The 22,888-nt window shown below is 39.4% G+C and overlaps 1 protein-coding gene across 1 annotated transcript in view; it reads left to right on the forward strand.

Annotated features, from left to right (window-relative positions):
• The window catches only part of DENND1A (DENN domain containing 1A), a 505,985-nt gene that overhangs the window by 111,066 nt on the left and 372,031 nt on the right, over positions 1–22,888 (forward strand). Inside the window, 1 exon segment of the mRNA XM_017874791.1 lies at positions 14,054–14,173. Within this exon segment, the coding sequence (XP_017730280.1) occupies positions 14,054–14,173 (120 nt within the window).

Raw genomic sequence — 22,888 nt, forward strand, 5'->3', positions numbered from 1 at the left:
ACTCCACCATCTTGTTTGACTTAAATTGGAATATCAAGCTCTTGTAATATCACAAACATGAAGGAACATATTGTAATGTACCAACATGTGCCTACATTGCCTATATTCCCTTTCTTCCTCCCCTCCCCCCGCCCCATTGCTTAATTAGATTTATTGCTGTTTGCTTGGGTAAAAAGGAAAGCTGGTGGGTGGTTACACTCAGCCTACATTGGGTATTTTGATATTTGTTCTAATATTATCTGACAGACAAGTTCAAGGTTGGTTATTACTCTTGACATTAGAGAGTGGTAAGAAGTTTCTATATTGTAGTGAGTAATAAGTTGGGCATATTAGATTCCTTTGACTCTGCTGTAGAGCACAATGCCTTCTCATAGCCATGGGGGTCCTTTCTTTCAAAAATCTTTGAGGCCTTTTGCCAGTGCAACTCCAGCATAGAGTAGAGGAAGTGCTTTCTGCACCTGTAACTTTTGAGGGGTAAAGGATAGCTGTCTTTGTAGACGATGTTGGCAATGAGTGAGCACTGAATACTGAGTTTTAAAGAATGGCTGTTTTATATACTGAAGTTAAGAGATGCTTTCTGTTACTATTCAAAACTTGAAGTGGAAGGAAATTTGTAAGGAATTTGTGTCTGTGTAAATCATAAGGGTTTTGTGTATGTGAATTATACTATACTTTATAATTAGCACTGCGGGCGTTAAATGTTTTATGTGATCTCTTTTCTTATCTTTGCCTGATAGTAACATTATGCACTGAAAAATTGCCTTTGTTCTGATTCTGTATTACCTATTGCAATTTAAGCATGATTAGTTTATAAACAATATATATGCCTGAATGCCACATTATAAAATTAACTAATATATATGTAATGTTTCTTAGAATATGCTGAGGTCTTCTCATCCACTCTTTTTCACTTCTTAGTTTCCTATTCATTTATTACATTATTTCATGACATACGTTAGCAGTGGTGTGATATACATAGTACCAGTCCAAGATGATATTAAAAAATAGGATATGCTCAATTGAATTATGTAGGTGGAACATGCTCTGGCAGAGCAAGTCAATGTGCTTTCTGCTTCATTGAGTGGGTTATTAGATTGATGTGGTTTATTTCTTGAATGATAGGACTGGTTTTAAAAATAAATGAAGCGAGAAGCATCAATTCAGTTAGCATTGATAATTCATTATTATTGGTTAGAAAAGTGCTACATTTGTAAACTGATCTTTAATTTATCACTTGGATTAGGGTTTGCAATGGGCAGGTTTGTTTTAATTTGAACCAGCTTCTCAATGACTGAAAAATGTGTTCTTCATTTTGTCTTGAAGTTGGGATTTTAAATAGTTAAAAAGCAAATCAAATGCATGAAAGGAATACTTTTTTAAAATTTATAACATTGGTCTATGAACTTATGATAAACAGCAACCGTGGGCTGTCCAAGTCTGCAGTTAAATTAAGTCAAGCTAAGGAAAATTCTATGAAGGAAATGATAACTAACTACCTGTCTATGTGGTTAGCTATGTGTATATGTGCTATACATATGAAATGTGTCTTCTAGGGAAAGTCACACACCACTGTTTATTGTGTGTCATGTACTGTCTTTTTCTGTGGTAATGTAAGAAGATTGTCTTTTATGAATAAATTGTTAAGATGTCACCTTACTTTGTGTACCCTAATCCTGAATAATGTGCTTGGCTTTATGTACCTATATATGTATTTTTTTTTAAAGACATTTAAACTGGTAGTTTGTTTTAGATTTTAATAAATTAAAATCAGGTGAGTATGTTCAATTATGGTGATATTTCAATAAGAATAGTATATACTTAAAATTGTTACAGTTTGGTTCCAAAATAAATGTATGCCCAAAATGGCAACTTCTTTGTAAAGTTAGTAAATGAAGTTTTAAACTCTAAAAAATGTAGCTGACATTGTTCAGGGACAATTATCTTCAAGTTGGCTTTCCATTCTGCTGTGATTTGGCCTATTGATGTTGGGAAGCGTTGTCTAATCCCGGCCCCCTCTGTTCCTAGGTAACAGGCAAAAACGGTGCCAGCAACAGCGGCCCTGCCAGGCCAAACCCATGTGGCTCGGTGTTATTCACTCTGATCCATATGGTCAGGCTGGAGATGTTCCCTGGAGGGGTGTTAACACTCAGCAACCCAACCGCCTCCCTCCCTTCAGAGCTTTCCTGCATGGCTCCTGCTGCTTGCCCATGTGTGATTCTTGATTAATTTTTCATTTTTAATGAAGTTTGATCATGTTTATTATTTCTCATGATTGACTGCCTGGTACTCCTCCCATGTAATTGATAAAGCCCATATTTCTTCATCTGTCTCCTCTTTCTTTAGGGTAAAGTTCCTAGATTGTGTGCTGTGGTTAATGTTAGATTTATTGGTCCCATTAGATGTATAAATTATCTCTCTTTCTCTCCACAGGAAGTTCTACAGACTTTGACCAAGTTTTGTTTCCCCTTCTATGTGGACAGGTAGTGTCAGATTTTCAAACCTTACTAGAAAAAAAGTGCTGTATCAATAAACCTGCTATAGAAAATAAAAACCATACCATTCTTAACATTCTGTCTGTTTAACCATGATTTAAGATACCTGTGTTCCAAGGAGAGTTGCAATATTCTCCCTTCCTGGGGTTTTTATTGACACTATCAAAAAGTTTAAAGCTTAGAGCTTTGCGTTGGTTAGTTTGTGAGATGTATTTTGTATGGCATTACATTTTTAATTTTGGTTATCAGACTTAAACTGTGATTAAGAATGGTTGGTATTTAATCTGGTGCTATTTAATTGTTATTTAAATACAAATATATTTGGCTTAAACAAGTAATATTACTTGATTCCAAAGTTTTGTATTATATAGACTTTGTTTTTCCTAGACTTTAACTTATAATTTAAATCAGCCTAGCCCTATCTTGTTTAAAGGTATTCAGCAGGGAATATTGCTAAATAGTGTTTTATATTTTGTTTAGGTGGCTAAGAATGGTATCTCTGGGGAAAGCAGAATTTTCTATAGATTTTGAGATTAGAAAGTACAAAACCACCTAAACATTTCCTTGGTATTTACATTGTGATAAACTGTTTCTTAGGTAGGTACAAATATGATAACTCTAAGACAATTAAAATAGTCTAAGGGTTTTTTTTTTCTTTTTAATGAGCCACTGGTTAATGATAAGAATTTTAGAAGAGCTTTGTTTTTTTTACTTTATAAAACTAATGTATTAACTATATTAATAAAATGACAATTATTTTATTTTCAAAAAATATCTACTCTTTTTCATTACAGTTGAAGCATTATTTTTTTACATTCATTTATTTGCCCACTTGATTGTTGTCTCTTCAGTTTTCTCTCAATGGAAATTTGAAATGTGAAACTGTACATACATTACATCTTAAAAAATCCACTTTTATTGACAGAAAGGTTATAGAAAATAACATTGTAAGAAAGAAATGCCATAATATGGTCCAAGAAAGCTGTAAAATTTGTGCTTACCTTCAGGAAGATTCTATCATGTATTTTAGTGTACCCAAACAAGGCAAAGCCTGTAAGATTTCAGTGATTTAGAGTATATGTGGGTAGTATGCTGTTTGCATCTTTTCTACACGTTGTAATACCACTGTCCTGGTTTATTTGGCATAAACCTAAAAATGGTATGAGATGAGAATTGGTAGCCAAAGGAGTTTAAAAGGTACTAAAAAGCAACTCTGGAATGTTGCCAGCCACTTTTAATCACTGCTCACCCTGGTTCTAACATTTTATTTTTTCTTAAGCCAGTCAACCATTGTAGTATTTCCAGACTCAGACCGTGTAAATCCTGGTACCAGGAATGTTTTAGTAGCAGGTTGATGCTCAGAAAAGAATAGCCTTAATTCTAAGAGGGTCAGTCTTTGTAATGAGGGTCCTCTTGTCTCTTCTTTAGCCTATTCCTCCTAAAAATAGCAAGGAAGTAGGTTTTGTTTAGAGATATTTAATGCAAACTTCGCATTTATATGTATGAATTAGCAATGCTTGAAATCCCCTCCAGCTACTTATAAAATGTATGACAAATTATGACAAAGACATATTTATAAAAAGTAATAAAACTGAAATGTTTTATAAATGTAGTTAGGTGTTTAACAAAGAAAAGTAAGAGAATACATTTTTACATGGCTTCTTGTTAGAGTGATTTTTTTTGGATAGGTGTTTCTTAATTGACTTTGTAAACTAATATTAGAAGAAATGCATAGAGATTAAACCTCTGTCTTCCCCACCAACACACATGTGCAGGTGTGTGTGTGCATACACACACATACACACGCACTCAAATTTCTTTTTCTCAGACTTATACCACACACACACTTCTTCTTACCTACCTGTCTGGATGATTACATTCTGAAGTGGAAGACAAGCAGAGTTCTTAAGTGATAATTCTTTTTTGTTACCAAAAGTATCTGATGCCTTTTGTTGTTGTTAGAAATATATTTTCTACCGGAATCCTTCTCTCCAAATTATGTTCCCCTAATCATGTTCCTTTTTCTTTTCTTTTTTTACAAAAGGATTTGAGGACAGAAATGTTTCTTTTTGGATATTTCATTCATTACCCTGTACAATAGTTCTTTCTTACATTGTATTATATTATATACCCTATGGGTGTTGATAACTTTTATTGATACCAAAAAATCATTTTATTTGGGGACTATATATTTTCTTTCTGTTCCCCTACCTCTAACCTTGGTATACTTTAATACAGAAGAGAAAATAATAATGAATAAAGTTCATATATAAGAAATATAAAGGTTTCAATGTCTTAATTTTTTTTATTAGTTTGCAATTAGCACTGTCAAATGGATATCCCCAGATTCTGAGGCCCACAAAGCCCCCTAGATGTGTTTATGATATTGTTTGACTTAGAAAATATGCCAGCCTGGGAAACAAGTAATGCCCCAGGTGATTGCGTTCAAAAAAGAAAGCTTCCTGATCTTTTCAGTATCTGTGCTTTTCTACCCCAAGGAACAGTCATAAAACTTGCTGACATTTCTAGTCTATATCAAGAGTGGGATTTTCACAGTCATCATCAAATCACCCGTTAACATTGACATCTTGCTGTCTCGTGTGTTGTTTTAAGATTTTCTTTTGAAACTAGGACTTAGGAAAATAATAAAGCCAGTAGCTTTCAAAAGAATGTGCTTCCTCATATATTATCTCATTTTATCCTCCTATCATAAGAGATAAGAGCAGGTGCCATTATCTTCATTTGAACAAAATCCTAAGCTGCAGAGAAATCAGGACTAGGCCAAGGTTCTCTTAGCACAACCTAGATTTCCATCTCCCAGACAAATATATTTCAGTAGACCACCTTGTGGGGAAGACCAGTCACCAAATATATAGAGAGGGAGGAAAGGAAGGAAACAAGGATTTGATTTCCTTATCGATTCTAGTCAAAGTGCTGGGTGCTGCCACATCACTGTCTCATTTATTCTTCCCAGAAGCTCTAGGAGCTAGATGGTGGTATCTTTTTTACACAAGGGCAAAAGAAGGTTCAGAATGTAGACCATTGTGTTGGAATAATGGAAATGGTCTCCGACTTGGAGCCCTGCCCTCCCAGTCTAGTCCAGGAATTATTATGAAGACATTTTAAACAGTATCCACCCAAAGGATAGTGAGGTTAGGGAAGACCAAAATGGTCAGAGAAAACTTCTTATGGTGGGGAGACTTGTGTTGAGTCTGCCAGGACAGCAGGAAGTGGGCAAGTGGGAGGGAGAGCCTAACACCCCATCAGCACTGAAGAGCAAAGCAGAGGAGAAGCCCCGTGTGAGCCTAGAGCTTATTCAGCCAGAGCAGATGAAGCCTGCTGGGGAGACGGTGACTGTGAGAACCTGGGCTCTGGCCACAGGAGGCCTTGAAAATGTGTGGGAACAAGACCACAGGATTTTAAAACTGAAATTCATCTGGTTCAAACTCCCCATTTTATAGAAGGAACACCATGATCCACAGAGGTGAAATGGCTTGCTTATGGTCACAACTATGTAATTTACAGGGCTGGGAAAGACGCCAGTACTCTTATTCCTAATCCAGAGTTATTTCTACCCTAGAGTGTACATGAAGCTGTTGGTGAGAGGGAGTAGTGAAGTGTCAGTGTTGAGATTCCTCTATCAATCTCAAAAACTCATTATTACTAATAAAAGTAGTCTCTTAAAAAAAGACTTGTACCATTCCATATCGTGTTTGCTACTTGCTTGCCCTTGATAGCTGACAACTAGCTTCAGTTAGTCAAAGCACTTGAGAGATGCATTGGATGATGGAAAAGCTATTCTCTTCCATTTTTGTGTTTATTCTCTTTCCAAACCCGGAAAGTCAGCTACCATTCCATTTTCCTGTAAATTATACTGGCACACACAAATGACAGGATAGTGAAATGCAATGAAATAATCTTTTCAGGGCCAGAGGCATCATTTAATGGTAGTATGTAACCCCAGATGCAAATGTGGCTCAAATGCTACTTACCATTTTATTGGGTATCTGTTTTGTGCCAGGCATTACCCTATGTTCTTTTCCTGTAATAAAAGGTTACAAATTTGTAAGGTTACCATTATCCTCATGCCACACAGGAGGAAACAGAGGCTCAGATAGGCTTGATAACTACCCAAGGTCCCACTACCAGTTAGTGGTATAGCTGCTTGCAGAACCCTCATTTGTCTGACCTCCAACTCCACCATACGTTCCCTGTTTTACCATACTGCCTCCATAAGATCATAAGTAACCTAACAAATGATTTCATTTCAAAAGCAATAAAGCAATATATATTTATTGTAGAGAAGTAGGAAATTGAGAGAAAGAAGAAAATGAAACCCACACAGACATAGGACCAGTGCATTAACATCTTATCTTCCCAGACCTCTCCTCTGCAGATTCACCCTGCTCTCCTTTCCAAACCTGAACCCACTGGGCCCCTGAAGTCCCTTGGTTTAGCCTACACTGTAAGTTCAGCTGTGCCCCATGAATATTTTCTACAGAGTTGATGACAAGGAAGCAGTTGGGCCTTAGTGGACAGAGTGTTGTGGGCAGCAACCAGGAGATCTGGGTTTTAGTTTTGGTTTTACCACTGCCCTGCTCTGTGCTGTGAGGCAAGTGACTTCTCCCCTGAGGTTCTTCATTTCTTCATGGATAAAATGAGGGAATTGGATTTCATCGATCTCTGCTGTTCCTTCTGCTTTTGATACTTTTTAATTCTACAGTTATGCTTCATGTTGACTTTGTCAGGCTTATATAGAGGGAATGGATAGAGCTCTGTTCTTAGGATCGTCTGGTGAGTTTTTCCAGCAGGTAGGCATTGCCTTCTGTCTCAAAGTGTGTCACTTACTGTTGGTCCCCTCATATTTTGGGTCCATGTCATTCTCACCACTTGGATCTTTGAGCAGGGAAGGTGAGAAACTTGAGGCCTAGGCAGATATAAGGTATGTTTGTGGAAGGAAGCTTTGAGGCTCATGGAACTAAAGGCTGGGAGATGTGGTAGTTTGATGAAGCTTCTTTCCTGCCCCATGCCTCATACGCACTGAAGGAAAGGAGAAGTGACTGTTAGATGCCCCTCCATGGACAACAGATAATTGTCAGTAAGCTATAATAACTAGAGAGGGACAAAATGCCTCAGTTCCATCTCTTGAATTTTATAATTGCATGACAGTAGTAATGATCATTTTCGTCATGTACCTACTATATGCTAGTTATCTTATATACATTATCTCTAATCTAAAACCACTCTGCAAAGTGATGTGATTATTCTGATGATTTACAAATGAGATCAGAGAAGTACAGTAACTTGTCTGTGCCCATGTAACTGCTGAGTAACGTGTCTGGGATTCTGATGTAAGGTCCAGGCCTTAATGTTTTCTCTTCTGTCCTGCATCATAAATCTCTGCTGAATCATTTCCAACAGCTTAAAAACAAGTTCTGGTATTCATCCTAAAAATAATAACCACCACTCAGTAGCTTTCTGATTCTCTATTTTTTGAATGAGTTATCTACACACTTCAACTTATCCCTCAGCCTTCTTCAGCTTGTCTTCTGCTTCTGTCATTCAACTAGAGCTGTTTTTATCAAGGTCATCTAAAATCTCCATATTGCTTAATTCAGTAGACATTGTTTTTTCCTCTTTTCATCTTTGATACAATTGACCACTCCCTCTTATTTGTTCTGCCTGGCTATTCTCCTTTCTTTGGTCTCTTCTCCACCCATCTTCTAAATTGGTGTTCCTATAAATTAGTCCTGGATCCTCTTTTGTTTCTCTGAACTCCCTCCCTAAGTGATCCCAGTCTTTACCATGGTGTTAAATACCATCTGTGTGTAGATGACTTCCAAATTTATAGCTTCAATCCAAACGTTTCCTCTGATTTCCTAACTAGTGTGTTCAACTCTGTACTTGACATTTCTATTTAGATGTTTTACAGGCTTCTCAGACTTAACATATCCCAAATGGAACTCTTGGATCTTCCCCCAAACTTGTTAGTCTTTCCTATCTTCAAATGGTAATATTCTGCCTTTTTGCTCCCCAATTCCCAGTCCATCTGCAAGCCTGTCATTCATATCTGCTAACTATAGCTTGAACTATCCATCCCTCTCCATCTCTACTCTCCCTACATGAGTTAAGCCACCATCTAGTCTCACCTGGACTACTGCAATCGCTTCCAGATTATTTTCTCCACTCCTACTTACACCTTCTTCCAAACTGCTCTCTGTGTATGTCTGATCAAATATTTGAAGCTATAAACCAGAGTTTTTTCTCTTGATCAAAATCATTCAATGGCATTCTATTGCTTCCCCCCACTGCCAAAAAAAAAAAAAAAAAAAAAAAAATCCGAATTCTTTACCACAACCTGTGGGACTCTCTGCGTGATCTGGAGCTTGCTTTATCTAGCAACTTCGTGTGATGCCACTTTCCCCTTTATCTCCTGTGCATTAGCAGGACTCCTGTCCTTTTGGTTCCTTGATCATAACTAGCTCTTTCCAGTCCCCAGAATCTCTGCCTAGCTCTTTTCTCTGCCTGAAACAACCCAGTGCCCTGTTTCTTGAGTGGCTGCTCCATTTCATCCTTTGGTCAATATTGTTGCCATCCCTGAGAAGCGACCTCTGACCACATTATCTCAGTAGGGCCTTTCCTTCCCTTCCCTTCCATTTTCTTCTATCTTTGTTCCTTCTTTGATTTTGTAATATTGCTATTACAAGCTGTATGTTTTGTGGTATACTTGTTTATTATTTCTCTCTAACTAGACAGAAAGCCTACACAGGCAAAGGGTCCTGTCTATATTGTTCAGTGCTGTATATCCAGCACTCGTTACAGTGCCCAGTGTAGTTGTAGCTCAGTTTGCAAAATGGATAATGAAACTTAAAGTGAAGCTCACATGTAAAAGTTTGTTTCTCACTGGGAGACTAGAATCAAACTGTCCATCCCCGTGCTTCATAACATTATGCACTGGCCCTGTAAACAACTTCAAGATTAAGGAAAATGCTACTGGAGAGGCTCTGAATGGCTGATAGGCATTTAAAAGGCAGCATGAAGATTTAGGTCTTTGGCTTGAATAGTCATTGCTTTCCTCCCTTGTTTTTCATATTCACCTAGGCACGGGAAACTACGAGAAGCATAGCTAAGGCTGGTCTTGGCCCTGGTCGCCTGGGTTTATTTCTGGAGATTTTCAAATGTGGTCTCCCTGGCTTAGTGAAAAATATGTTTTTTTGTTAAGACAACTATCTGAATTCCTCGCATACCTTAGTTCCTTAAACCAAGTTGAAAGCTTCCCAGGGAGGATTTTCATTGTGTTTAGTGCAGCGTGGCAGAATGGAAAGGACTTTGAACCAGAAGTTGGCTTGGATTTTTGTCCTAGTCCTGATTACCTTGGAAAACAAAATGAAAGTAAACCCTAAATAACAGTTTTCCTATCTGTGAAACATGAGAATTGGGTGAGACGGTTTCTCCTAGCTTTTATCATCCTGAAATCTCTGATTCCTGTGGAAATTATGGATGCTGAGGTAAACACAGAACTGCAGACTTTAAGGAAGCAGACCCTTTCCCCAAGGTCATTTGTATGGAGAAATAGTGAACACTCCCATAGACTACCCCAGCAAGTAGGAGAGAGAGAATGATAAATTCCTTGGAGATTCAGAACCCTTTAAGTTACCCTGTTTGACTTCCCTTGCCAGACCTTTAGTTTATTGGAAATTGTCCAAGGAAACAATCTTTTAGAGCCTACTGGTTTTGGGCTTTTGTTGACTTCTACTTCACTCTACCACGAATTGAAAAAGTGAATCAATTGAGAATAAGTAAGCTTGTGGCACCCCAAAAGAATCTTTTTCATTGTAATGCAAGCATCAGTCACTTGGTCACCCAGAGGACTACTCTTTCCTGAAAAATATGCAACAGACGAGAGAGAGAGAAAACAGACTTCTTCCTCTATTCACAGACATTATAAAGCTGAATCAGGAGGATTCTAAGCCTGGTTTTTAATGTGAGTTTTAGTTTTCACAGTTGGCAACAGCTTGCATCCCTCTTTTTAATTATTCCTACTCTGGACTGGCCGTTATACTAAATTCTTTTCCATTTATTCTCAAAACATCCTTTGGGTTGGATGGTAGTGTCTCATTGTTCTTCCAGGTGAAGAAACTCAGGTGCTTAAAGGTTTTAAGTAACTTGCTAACTTTACTCAGTGATTAGGTTGGGATTTGCACCAGGTAAATGAGTAATGATTCTTTCTCTGAGCCTGTGGGGTAACTAAACACATTTCCAGCATTTTTAATAGGAGCAGAAAGAGAGTAGGAAATTAATGACACACAATTCACAAGTCAGGTGTGCTTATTCTCTGTCTTTTTCCTGGAGAATCCTGAGTGTTTTCTTTTCATCCAATCCTATCAATACCCTTCCTTTCTAGGATGATACTTAGAGTATTCATTTTAAACATTCTAGAAGTGAAATCAAAACCTGAGTTAAAACACTGAACACTCGTGTTTTGGATGATCACATAGTAGTGTTTCTTAAAAGCAAACCTTATTTGTAACTTAGAATCATCCAGACCTGTTGCTTTAAATATTTTAATAAAACAGGATTCCCCTCCCCCACTGAGGCCCACTTTTCTCCCCAATCACTTTAATTATGTGAGCTAGAATGCTGTTTCTCACACATCTTCAGTTCTCAACCTTGTTAAAATTAATCATATAATCCCCCTTTAAAACATAGTATTAAATCACCATAGTAACACAGTATCCAAGCTTTATAGATAAAACATAACAGCCATAAGAAGGTAGCGTTTGGTGTCCCCTTGACGGCCCTATAACTTTTATAGAAATGTGTTTCTTCTCCTGGCTGTGGAAGGTGGAGGGATAGCATTACTTACACCTGCTTTATGACCACGTTGCTTTTAAATTGCCACCTTGTTTTTGTTCACCTTCCTAGTTAAATAAGGAGAGTGGAACACTTTTTCTTTCTGAATTATTTTCTTGTACTCTCTAACCACTCTCTAAGGGATGGAGTTGTCTCCTTAAATATGATCAGGCAGAGTCCATTGACCTTTGTATTGGAATACCTTGAAAATTCTTTAATTTTAATTATTTATGTGGCTGTATAAGGGAGTTTTAGAAAGTCTACCCTAATTTGAAAACTTAATTCATATCATATCCAAAGACTCAATAAGAATTCTGCCTTTGGAAAAAGCTTGGTGGTAAACCATTATTTTTAAATTTCTTCTGATAATTTATAAAGTAATTAATAGCTTATAGCATAGATTTGACTATTTTATGAATTTGAATATACTTTGTAAAATGTAATATGAGTTGATGAGTTCCTTTGAATAACTCAGTGTTGAATTCTAGCATATTATGTTAATATAAATTCAGGTATTAGAATTTGGATTTTTTAACCAAAATACCTTTATTTTAATCTTCAGAGAAAAAACTCTTTTCTTCTTTTCTGAGGTAATTACTGTTACTTACAAAATGGATATACATCTTCAAAGCATTTCCCTTTAATGCGAAATTTAGCTTTATGGGATCTAAACATTTAAAGGTAAAAAGCACATTCTGTTTTGTTGCTGTTATAAGACAAAACTGAATCTAGCATAAGGTAGGGAAACCCATTCACCCTTCAGGTTCTTCTCTGACAGGAACCAGCATTGTTATATTATTTCCACTTAGCAAAATCTGCTCTAATTTACCAGGTGCGTTGGCTCATGCCTATAATCCCAGTACTTTGGGAGGCTGAGGCGAGCGGATCACGTGAGGCCAGGAGTATGAGACCAGCCTGGCCAAGACAGCAAAACATTTTCTCTACTAAAAATACAAAAATTAGCTGGGTGTGTTGGTGCACACTTGAAATCCCAGCTACTCAGGAGGCTGAGACATGAGAATCACTTGAACCTGGGAGGCAGAGGTTGCAGTGAGCCAATATTGTGCCATTGTACCCCAGCCTGGGTGACAGAACAAGACTGTGTCTCAAAGTAATAATAATAATAATAATAACAACAATAATACTTCTTCCCTCTGGTGTGATTTCAAACTCAGTGACCTCTTCCAGTCCATACTGACAAAGTCATCAAGTCCTAGAAGAGTACCCACAATTTCTTTATTGCTCTTCACCACAATGTGAATTCTTTTGTCTACAAGCTCTAGCAGCAACAGCTGGGCAGGGAGGTGCCATAACTATGTAGTTAGCCGCCATAACTATGACGGAAGTGGGATGTTTAGATTTTAAAATGGAATGAAATCCAAGCTAACTGGTAAACTGATTTTAAAACTGGATTTTAGACATTTTACAATTTTAAAAAAAGAGTTTGGCCGGGCGCGGTGGCTCATGCCTGTAATCCCAGCACTTTGGGAGGCTGAGGTGGGTGGATCATGAGGTCAGGAGATCGAGACCATACTGGCTAACATGGTGAAACCCCGTCTCTACTAAAAATACTAAAAAATTAGCCGGGTGTGGAGGCGGGTGCCTGTAGTCCCAGCTACTCAGGAGGCTGAGGCAGGAGAATTGTATGAACTCGGGAGGCGGAGGTTGCAGTGAGCCAAGATCACACCACTGCACTCCAGCCTGGCAACAGAGCGAGACTCCGTCTCAAAACCAAACAGAGTTTCTGTAATCTGATTAGTATTATGTTTTAAACTTTTAAAATAGATGTTTGAATGTTGCGCTTATGTGTGGTTTTAAAATTTTTGTATTGATACATTTTTAGCTTTTTTCCTTAAATGTCTTTCTTTAAAATGTTGTTTCCATTTCTTAGAAAGCACCATGCAATGCTAGACATTTTGGTTATTTCTGTCCTCTAAAATAGGAAATATGTTTCTCATAAATTCAGAAATTATGAAAGATATAGGAATTTAGGAAAGTAACACCTAAGCATGCCCTCTTTTCTTTCCAGTTTGAATTTCAGCTCCTACCCTTTGTAGCTGTGTGAATGTGATTCAGTTACCACCTGTTCTGGTCCTTAGTTTCCTTTTCTATAAAATGGGAACATCTTCTAAATTTTGTGGTTGTCATGAGAGTCAGGGAGATGGTCTACGCATATATGATGTCTAACTTTGTGGCTGGCACATAGTAACATTTACCTTCTGCTCTGGCAAGCACTCTTATTAGCTGAACTAGGGAAGTTCTCAGGTGAGGATTGTTAGCAGCAAGCTGGTAGAGTGGCCTGTGGAATCAGAGCGAGGGTTAAAATCCATCTTTTTGCCACTGATCAGCTGACCTTAGGCAATGCCTCTCTAGACTATTTCTTCATCAGCAAAATGAGGTTAATAGAGGGCACCTTTCGGGATTGATGCACTGACTAACAGAGCTGCCTCAGAGACTGAACTCAACGAGGAGAAGGTATGATAGCTCTGATTATCTGGAGGTGGTCACTAGAATGGGCTGCCAACTGTCTTTTTTTTTTTTTTTTTTTTTTTTTAACTAGCTTACAGTCTGTTCCCTTGAAGTGTGTAAATTTTAAGAGTTCCACTGAGAGAGGAAATGTTATAAGTTCAACGACTCATTGTGATTAGATACTTTATCAAGAAACTTACTGCACATTCATTTTCCCCTTTGTTCTGCCTTTGCTGCAGCCTCACAGTTAGTCAAGTTGGCCAGAACTTCACGTTCGTGCTCACTGACATTGACAGCAAACAGAGATTCGGGTTCTGCCGCTTATCTTCAGGAGCGAAGAGCTGCTTCTGTATCTTAAGGTAAGGGAGAAGGCTTGGGCTGTTGGCTCATTCTCTGAAGCAATGTCAGCTTCTGCGTTACTCTTCCGTAATTAAATCTTCCAGCTGTTCATTTCATTTTCCTATCTGCTTCCCACAAGTCACTGCATTTGGGGAGAAGGACTTCACAATGTTGTTCTTGCACTGTAATTTCTGCAGATAATTGTATTTATTTATTTGTATCACATCCCTTGGGTGGGAAAGGGGACCATCTCTTCTGAGTAGTTTGTGGAAGCCAGAAAGTCAGTGTGGCTTCAGTGCCTTCTGCTGTTATCTGGAGCTGTCAGAAATTAGCCTGTTAGACTTTCTCTTGGACATTTTGTGTATGTAAGATTATTAATAAAGTATGTGTCTGTAGCTCAGGACATCTTGCAGACACAGACTGTGTCCGCCTTAAAGTAACACCCTTGCCCCCTTTGGGTCAGTGAATGAAGAACTGTGTCCCATTTTGGCTACCTCTGTAGAGATTTGAAAAAAGTGCAGAATCGTGTAAGAAGGCTTCTTCAGGTCTTCTGAAAGCCCCTCATACACCAGAGCCACACTTGCTTAAGGCTCTGTTTCCTTCTGCCAGAGGGATAAGCCGTGCTCTGGGGTGGGAGGATGTGTGGAAATCCGATTTTGGAGCTGCTGGCTCTGTGGACTCCTGCTGGGCGCCTCCTGAGGGGGAAGTAAAGGCATCCCCCATGCTCCCCTCTCCATCTGCCTCAGTTAAGTAGGTGTCAGAGGGGCCTGCCTCCTGTCTCTCTCTGCTCGTGTGGAGCAGTCAGGGCACGGCAGCAGGAGGTGCCCATGACAAAACCCGGGCCCCCAGGCTTGAGTTGGGTCTGGGCCTGGGGATAAAAGGCCAGACCCTCTATGGATTCCAGAAAGGGTAGCTCTCTGCAGCACTAGTCCTGTGCACTTTCTTCTCATCAAGAAAAGACTGCCCCACCGACCCCTGTCCCCCAAACCCACATACTCTCACACCATAGGGGAGGAGGGGCTGACTTTGGAAGTTCCCATGCTCACTAACTGTCAATCTGGACTGCTATACATTTGCATTTCTCTACACAAATCTTAGTATCATTAGTGCTTTTAATCAGTGAAGTCGACTCTCTTCTGCACCAAGCATAGCATTTGTAACCTGGGCACGAGAGGATGACTGCTGGAGAGGCTTTAGCAAGGAGGCTGCTTTGGGAGATTCTGTGTGTTCTGTTGTTCTCAAGCACCCCTCAGTAGCCCAGGCCCAATAATTACCTGCCCAGAGTATTAGACTTTGATGTAAATGATTATTTACTTTTGGATTTAACAGTGTGATCTTTTTCTTCTTAAGGAACAATTTCTCTTTCAGTTTTGTCTGTTTTGTCTGTTATATTTCAGCCCTGGCCAGGCCACTGCATATTTATACAGTTGGCCCTTGAACAATGTGGGTTTAAGGGTACTGGTACCCCCACACAGTTGAAAATCCACTTGACTCCTCAAAAACTCAACTATGGCCAGGTGTGGTGGTGGCTCACACCTGTAATCCCAGCACTTTGGGAGGCCAAGGTGGGTGGATCATCTGTTGTCAAGAGTTTGAGACCAGCCTGAGCAACATGGAGAAACCCGTCTCTAACTAAAAATACAAAAATTAGCCGGGCGTGGTGGCGTGGCATGCCTGTAATCCCAGCTACTTGGGAGGCTGAGGCAGGAGAATTGCTTGAACCCAGGAGGTGGAGGTTGAGGCAAGATTGTGCCACTGTACTCCAGCCTGGGCGACAAGAGCGAAACCCCATCTCAAAAACAAAGCAAAACAAAACTCCACAAAAACTTAACTACTAATCCATAGCCTACTGTTTGCTGGAAGCCTTACCTGTAACATAAACAGTTGACTAACACATATTTGTATGTTGCATATATTATATTTTATATAAATTACTGTATTCTTACAATAAGGAAGGGAAAAGTTATTAAGAAAATCATAAGGAAGAGAAAATATATGTGCTGTTCATTAAGTGTTAGTGGATCATCCTAAAGGCCTTCATCCTCATCATCTTCATGCTGAGGAAGAAGAGGAGGAGTTGGTCTGCTGTCTCAGGCGTAGCAGAGGTGGAAGAGGTGGAAGCGAGGCAGAGCAGAGGTGGAAGAGAGGAAGGTGTGACTTTTACTTTAAAAAAATCCACATATTGGCCAGACACGTGGGCTCACTCCTGTAATCCTAGCAGTTTGGGAGGCTGAGGCAGGCAGATCACCTGAGGTCAGGAGTTCAAGACCAGCCTGGCCAACATGGTGAATCCCTGTCTCTACTAAAAAAAAAAAAATACAAAAATTAGCCAGAGTGGAGTGGTGGGGGCGGTGCCTGTAATCCCAACTACTTGGGAGGCTGAAGCGCGAGAATCGCTTGAACCCAGGAGGTGGAGGTTTCAGCGAGCCGAGATCATGCCACTTCATTCTACCCTGGCCTACAGAGCGAGACTCTGTCTCAAAAAAAAAAAAAAAAAAAATCTGTGTATAACTGGACCTGAGCAGCTCAAGCCTGCCTTGTCCAAGGTCAACTATGTATTCGTTTGGAGGTGGTGAGGCTTAAACTGAGTTCTCAGAGTTTTGCAAAAAGGTTTTCCCCCATAATATGTTTGGGTTACAATGTTTCTTTCCAAGCTGTGTGTGTGTATGTGTATGTATACTCTAAACTGGCACTATCACTCAGCAAATCTTGATAATAGAAAAGTATTTATTTAAAACTTTACACTTAAATTTGCTTGTCTCTGATTCTGATGTGTGACTCTGTGTGCCTATACAGGTAGGATCACGGATTTCATATTTGTGAGAAGCCAGTTGAATAGTCTTCGTGCTGTCATCCTTTAGAATGAAAAACAGCAGGAATTGATGTGTTTTTTAAATCTGTTACAATAGGTTAGAACTATGGAGAAAAATTCGGTGGGTTAATTCATTCATTTGTGTGTCAGTTCTTAATTGAATGCCTACTATTAGCTAGTCCCTGTCCTTGAGGAGTTCCCAGACTAGCTGGGGAGATGGATGATCACAATACAGCGTGCTGTATCTAATACACAGAATGATCCCAAGGCATAGTGTCTTCTTACTGTTGCTTTTCTAGTGCCAGAGGATAGTGACTGTGGCTAAAAATACAAGAGTCCTAGATGAATTCTGGAACATGAACTTTATGAGTATTTAATATGAGGGCAGAGAAGCTATCTTTTCCAGCTTGTGTGGAAATAAAGAGCACACCCGCGGACACTTTCCCTGTGTTGGGTTTGGGAACATTGCTAAGCTGAGTCTAGCATGTAAATGGAAGGGTTTACTGTTAAAACTGGATGACTGTTTGGCGGTATATCCATTGGGGAGTAGAGAAGTCTGCCAAGAGAATGAGGGCTCAGTTTGGGTCTAGGTTACATTGTTGCATTGTCCTCTTCTGCTGCTCAGTCTCCTTGCTTTCTTTAGATACTTTCTCTTTAGTTAACCTGTGCCTTGAGGTCCAGTCACCCTTCACAGTGTGCCCAGGGCTATGGCTCAAGTCTACTCATAAACCACCTCTACTTTTGCTTTCTATTTCTTCTCTTAAGGAATGTAGCTCTCAGTTATGACATCTGTGCACACGTAGCCCCTGTGGTTCCAGGATTTAGCTTCACTTCCTCCCTGCCTGATCTCCCAAACTGCTATACTTCCTGGCCCATATGAACTACTCAGTCTCTACTTTCACATGTTTACCCATCCTCCCAGACTCAGCCTAGGCACTTCAACAGAGTAGCCTTCCCCATGTAGAGGTAATCATTTCCTCTCTGGAACACCCAGTTTGCTTTGCATTCTTCAGTACACACTCATAACCTTGGTCCTCCTTTGTTTTCCTCCTATTGGAAGGTCAACTCTTTAGGGGTAAAGGCTGGATCTTAATTAACTGTGTATCTCCAGCATTTAGTGTAGTGCTTAACCAAGATACTGTGTGCATTGTGATCAGAGAAGGGGAAATGCATCAAGAATGGGAGGGCAGGGCACCAAAGACTTTGAATGAGAGGACAAGTGTCATGAGACATAAATTCAGAGAGGAAATATGAAATAGTTGTTGGAAGAAGTGTGATTCACATTACCAAACTCATTTCATGCTAGTTATAAGAGATGCACCTTTTAATCTCACAATGGAGGTTCAATGTTGAGTGATAGGCATTTTGTCCATGAAAGGTTAAGCCATCTGTATTTTAAAATTTAAACTTAATTTCACAATGAAAGGTTTTTAGACACCCTTTATGCAACATAACCTACTTATTAAGTTCCTTTTTATTTTCTGTTCCTCCCCACTAGGGCATGAGCTCCATGAAGGCTGGAAATTTTATGTTTTTTTTCTCCCCATAAATACATCCAAAGTTTATTGAAGAATATTCTGGCTCATAGCTGACACTCCCAGCTAGTCTGGGAACTCCTCAAGGACAAGGACTTAGCTAGTACTTGTTTTATGAAGGAATGAATGGGGAAATAAGCCCATGTTTATTAAAAAACATTAAAAACATTGGTTTGAACTCGTTATACCAGCTAACCTTGGCAGAAACCTAGTCGTACCAAACAAGTCCCATTAACAGAAATGCCACTATAAATCAAATGCATTATTTCCTCCCATAGTTGACTAGTTCCTGTCACTGAAGAATTTTACTCCTCCTTGAGATTTGCCACATTATTTAATGAGTTCCTGGATGGGAGTTGATACTAAATTAAAAACACCAGCTAGGAGAATAGTCATTATGGATTAGTTACTCTCCATCATAAACACAGGGATATGAGAGCATTTTAGCATTTTCAGATTGCACCATCTAAGTCTGATGCAATATATGCATTTATCTCTGAAATCTTTCAATATTATAAAACAAAGTGACCTAGAATTGAAATTTTGTTATGACATTTGATATTTGATTTGCCCCAATGGCACATACTCCATCAAGGCCAAAACTGTAGTGAAAGATGCTATTTCTAGCCAACTTCTGGTTCTGGATCAACAGAAGGAACACAAGAGTTCAAAGCTTTAAATTTGTGTTTGAGGGTTATGGGGAGATATGTCATACAATAATTAAATACCTTTTGTCTTTTATAAAGGAACTACACAAATATTTGCTCTACAGTTTTCTCCTCCTTCCATTGGGATCTTATTGAAGCTCTTAAGAAAGCTGTAACTGTCCTTACACCCAAATAAAACTCTGTTTTTATTATACATTTTGGGAAGAAAAAAATTTTTTCCTCAAGATGCTGTGTAAATGTTTTAGTTTAACTTTTAAATTTTATTCAATTAAAAGTATCTGAGTACCTAATGTATACCCAGAATGGGCGATACATAACACTTGGTCTCTGGCCTTCACTTATCTCAAGGCCCCTTAACATAAACACAGAGATCTAGCCCCAGGTCTCCATTTGCAAACTCTTCAGATACTGCACTCATCCAAGATTTTGATGAGCTGAACTTTCTGAACTTGGTAGTACAAAATGAAAAAAAAAAAAAAAAGTAAGTACTTCTTGTCATTTACCAAATGTAAAATCTAGTATGTTTCTAGGTACACTATTCACGGACCACCTCTGATTTTGATATCCACCTCCCACTGCACTTCTGCTACCCTCACTCTTTTAGGAACTGCTCAATCTTTGGGATGGGAAAATGTAAACAAATAATTAAAATATAATGTGATCAGTGTTGTTTTAAGAAAATATATTTATGTGTAAGGTTCTTCAGAGTCACAGATTAGACAGTGCCCATCTCTAACTTGAGAATAGGAGAAAGTGTTACTGATGGATTCCAGTTAAACTGAGTCTTGCAGAATGAGTGGGGGCTTGCCTGGAGGAAGATGGGAGAACAGCTCTCTCAGCAGTGAGAACTGATACGCAAAGGCCCCAAGAAATGAAAGGTATAGGAAGATGAAAGGATGCTGAGAATGCAATGAGAGAGAGCAATAGCAAGAGATGATGCCATGGAAGTCTGGGGCCCAATTGTGAGGAGTGTGCTCAAGATTTTCGATTTATCTGGTAGCAAATGGAATGCTGACAGCTGGTTTCGGGTAGACATTAGAGATGCTGATGTTTGTAGACCAATGCGAAAGTGATTTTTTTGAATGTGAAATGTGCTTGGATTGTTCTGGTTATTGTTTGAGGGGATGTTGCATGTCACTTTGGAGGTAGCACCCAGATTTAGACTGGATTTTTCAAACCTCAACTGCAGGGATTTTGTTTTGTTTTCTTTTAAAAACAAGGATAGTGATCATCCTTCCTTCCATGCTACTTGGCATATGGACTTGAGTCTAAACCTGAGTGTTATTCAGTGAGAACCTTCTTCCTTCTGGGGCACTTTCTGATCTCATGACTGGAATGACCATTGCATCCATTCTTAGCTGTGTTACATTCATTTTCACTCAAAACACAGAAAAGCTCCATTTCCACGGAACAAAAAAGAAGCTAGAAGTAATAAAGGAGTCTGGTTTTAAGAACTTTGGCTTCCCTTGCTGACTGTTCCAGTGTTTTTAAGCAACACATACAGTTCAGGAATAAAATCAGAGGACTCTGTTTCCTCAGGCAGGTGCGATGGCAGAAGCCCTTTTGGATGGTGTGTTAGCTGCTTTAGTTTAAAATAAGTATTTGAGAGGTGGGGGAGGGAGTCAGGGAGGAAGGCTGTGGGGACAGCTCCCAGATTTTTACCTTGAAAGCAGGTGCTGCTGAAATATTCCAGAAACAGATGGAATCTCCTATTCTTGTTTTAAGCTATTTATGGTTGTCTCGCCTGAGGGTACCCTGCTATACAAAAATGCACAGCCTGATGTTTGAGGGCAGTTGGGCATCAAAGCCAGGGCCCCTCTGGGAGAAATCAGCCTTTCTTCGCAGTGCCTTAAATGCCATTCTGGAAACCTGGGTCTTTCATACCATTTAACAGAGGACTTTCCTTTGCCTTTTGAGTGTTTCTGTCTCTCTGGAACGGTTTGATTTCTTTTTAATTCTTCTCCTTAAAAGTAAGCTGGGTACTGTGTTGTTCTTGTTATTCTCTGGATGGTCAGTTGGCAGAAGGCCCCACAGCTAAGGCAGATTGATAATTTCACTGATTGTGGGTCTCAGAACATGGCTTCTGTCAGAAGCTGAACATAGAGGATGGGCCAGGGAGGCTGTTCTTTCCTAGGCCCAGAGCCCTTCTGAGTTCCTCAGTATTTTGAAAGGCTTGTGTGGGTGCAGGGCACAAGGTGCTCTTCAGAACATCACTTTGTGGGAGGTTATAACTGTTTTCTCTGAATTAAAAAAAAAGAAGTGGTTGGGGAATGTTGCATGTTTTATTGCCATACAGATGCCTTCATACTTAGAAACATATATAATCCTCTGGGGAGCCACAACTCAACAATAGTAACAAGCTGTACAGTTTAAAGAAAATCACCTTTGAAGAGAAGAAAGAGAAATAGCTGAAACTGCCCTTGCACTCCCAGCGGCCTGCTGTTGGAGGTTGATTTGAGGGCTGGGAAGCTGCGCAGTTGGAAGGACAGGTGTGTCTTCTGCAGTGGCCATGGGGGCTGGAACCAGCAGCTAGCCTCAGGCTGTCCACTGCGGGAGGAAGCTCCCTTTCTCCTCCTGATCCTTTTCAGAGGACACCATCCTGGCACAGCCTTCCCTCAAGCAACCTGACCCTAGGGTTGTAGGGTATTTGAAACTCCAAGACTTTGGGTAAGAGATTTTTTATTTTTGAGATGGGATGAGTTGTAAACCTTACAAGAGATGTGATATTTTCTCACTCTGTTTTGGAAACAGAACACTTCCTTGTCATAATGCTCATGAAGCTTAGTACAGGGCAGGAAGTGAAACCACCTCAAGAACTCCAGGAGTGTAGTTCTGCCTTGTTTTTTGCTCCCCACCCACCCCGCATTCTTCAATCATTTTGCTACCTCTAGCGACTACTGGTGATTATATCATTTTCATTTATTTTTATAGCAATCCTATGAAATTATCTCCATTGTAGAGATAAAGGGGTTGAGGCTGAGAGAGATGCAGTGACTTGCCCAAGATCTCGAGGAGAAAGTTAAGGAATCTGATTTGGAAGCTAAAATCCAACCCAAAATTTATACTCTCAACTGAAAATTCTGTCTTCCTGCCACCAAAGCAACTTTTACTGCTTTCAAAAGGTTATTCATCCTCTCTTTCTATATGTATATATTTAGCTTAAAAAGACATAATGGGTAGCTTGCCCTTGCAGAATGAGCTCAGAGGTGAGCTTAAAGAGCTTTCAGAAGTAATGTACTACAGTTCACCCTCATCTTATAAATAATGAAAATGAAACATGAATAAGACAGGAAGATTTTTGTTCCAAGCTCTTTGGCTGGTGAATGACAGTCTTCTGACCTCCAACCCAGGGTTTTGCCCGTGTTATGGCAATGATTCTTCCAACTCAGGAGAACGAGCCCAAGGCCAGCTGGAACTAATGTTTCTTCAAGACTCAGTAGCCCCTGATTAGTGTTAAAGAGTCACATTCCCATTTGGTTAGCATCATTATGACCAATGTGAATAATCCAACTATGTGATTATAGAGTGAACAAGATGATCAGTTCTGTTTAAATCCAATGCAAGGTATGTTTGAATGGAAAACCAGTGAAATAGAGCCTGTCTTTCGAAAGAATCTCAGAATTCCACATGAGGGACCCTTTTTGGGAGATGAGAAAGCATTCTACAGGAGAGGCTTCTTGGTGCTTTTTGATTGAGTTTGAGTGTCAGCAATTTTCTTGG

Source organism: Rhinopithecus bieti, unplaced genomic scaffold (assembly GCF_001698545.2).
Source record: "Rhinopithecus bieti isolate Rb0 unplaced genomic scaffold, ASM169854v2 scaffold_7967, whole genome shotgun sequence".
NCBI classification, from domain to species: Eukaryota; Metazoa; Chordata; class Mammalia; order Primates; family Cercopithecidae; genus Rhinopithecus; species Rhinopithecus bieti.